Genomic DNA, 1,338 nt, shown 5'->3' on the forward strand with positions numbered 1-1,338 from the left:
CTTCACAGCCCCCCAAAACAATGAAGAAGCAACCCACCATGGCCTCAAGGACTCCCCCCTACCACCACCTCCTCCCGTACCTGGCGAGTGTGGTCGTGTCCCTGGTCTTCTTCGCCCCCGACGAGGCACCCACGGGCAAGGGCCTGGCACTCAAATGCTTCCCGATAGTGCTGCTGACCCTGCACTTGAAGGCCGTCGAGGGGAGTCGCCAGGGGGAGGCCAAGTGGGTGTACCGGGCCCTCCAGTTTTCCGTGGTTGGCGATGCGTTTTTGGTACGTGGTGGGGTCTCCTGGTGGGTGAATGTGGGTGGATGTGGATGTGGTTGGGGTGGGGTCTCCTGGTGGATGAGTGTGGGTGGATGTGGATGTGGTTGGGGTGGGGTGTCCTGGTGGGTGAATGTGGGTGGATGTGGATGTGGTTGGGGTGGGGTGTCCTGGCGGATGAATGTGGGTGGATGTGGAAGATGTGATTTCCTGGTAGATACCTTTGAATAGGTGTGGATGTGGAGGGTGTGTGGTTTCCTGGTGGATGGATGGATGGATGTGGTTTCCCGGTGGATGGGTGTGGATGTGGAGGGCGTGTGGTTTCCTGGTGGATGGGTGGATGATTGTGGACGCAGGTAGGGAGAGAGACATGTGTGCGGTTGCTTCGTATTCGGGGTCTCCCTGTGGATGGGCGGATGAGTGTGGATGTAAATGTGTAAGATGTGTGGTTTCCTGGTGGATGGATGAATGACTGTGGATGAATGTTGATGAGGAAGGAGTGTGATTTCCTTGTCCATCCATCCACCAGGAATGGTTTCCTGGTGGATGGATGGATGAATGTGGATACAGGTAGGGGAGAGTGGAATGTGTGCAGAATTTTTCATATAATTATGGGTGGATTGGCGTGGATGTGGGAGTGGAAGGCATGAGGTTGCATTGTATTGGAGGTCCCCATAGATGAGCAGTTGCAAGAAATAGTTGCTTCGTGGATGAGTGGATGAATGTGGATGTGGATGGGTGGATGATTGTGGAAGAGGGATGAGAGAGGAGTACGGTTACTTCGTATTGGATTTTTTTTTCAGTGGGTGGATTGACGAATGTGGAAGTTTGGTGTAAATATGGGGGAGGATTTGCATAAATATACATGCATATTGATACACATTTCCCAGAGTATGTTTGGCGTCCTTATCACTCATCTTTTTATGGTGTTTACTTACACGTACATGTACCTAATTACTTAACCCTTGTTGAAATATTTCTGTCCATAAATTTCATTGCAGTGTTTAATTCTGATTTATCTGTGTTTGTTTACATATTCATACCATGCATACATTCTGTATTTTATTTTTGTCCA

At 49.9% G+C, this 1,338-nt stretch overlaps 1 protein-coding gene across 1 annotated transcript in view; it reads left to right on the forward strand.

The window, feature by feature from the left end:
* LOC119594126 (lysoplasmalogenase-like protein TMEM86A) overlaps window positions 1-1,338 on the forward strand; it is a gene marked incomplete at its 3' end in the record, with an annotated part of 6,222 nt that overhangs the window by 4,010 nt on the left and 874 nt on the right. Inside the window, 1 exon segment of the mRNA XM_037943191.1 lies at window positions 9-272. Within this exon segment, the coding sequence (XP_037799119.1) occupies window positions 21-272 (252 nt within the window).

This window comes from Penaeus monodon, chromosome 33, assembly GCF_015228065.2.
Source record: "Penaeus monodon isolate SGIC_2016 chromosome 33, NSTDA_Pmon_1, whole genome shotgun sequence".
In the NCBI taxonomy this organism is placed as follows: Eukaryota; Metazoa; Arthropoda; class Malacostraca; order Decapoda; family Penaeidae; genus Penaeus; species Penaeus monodon.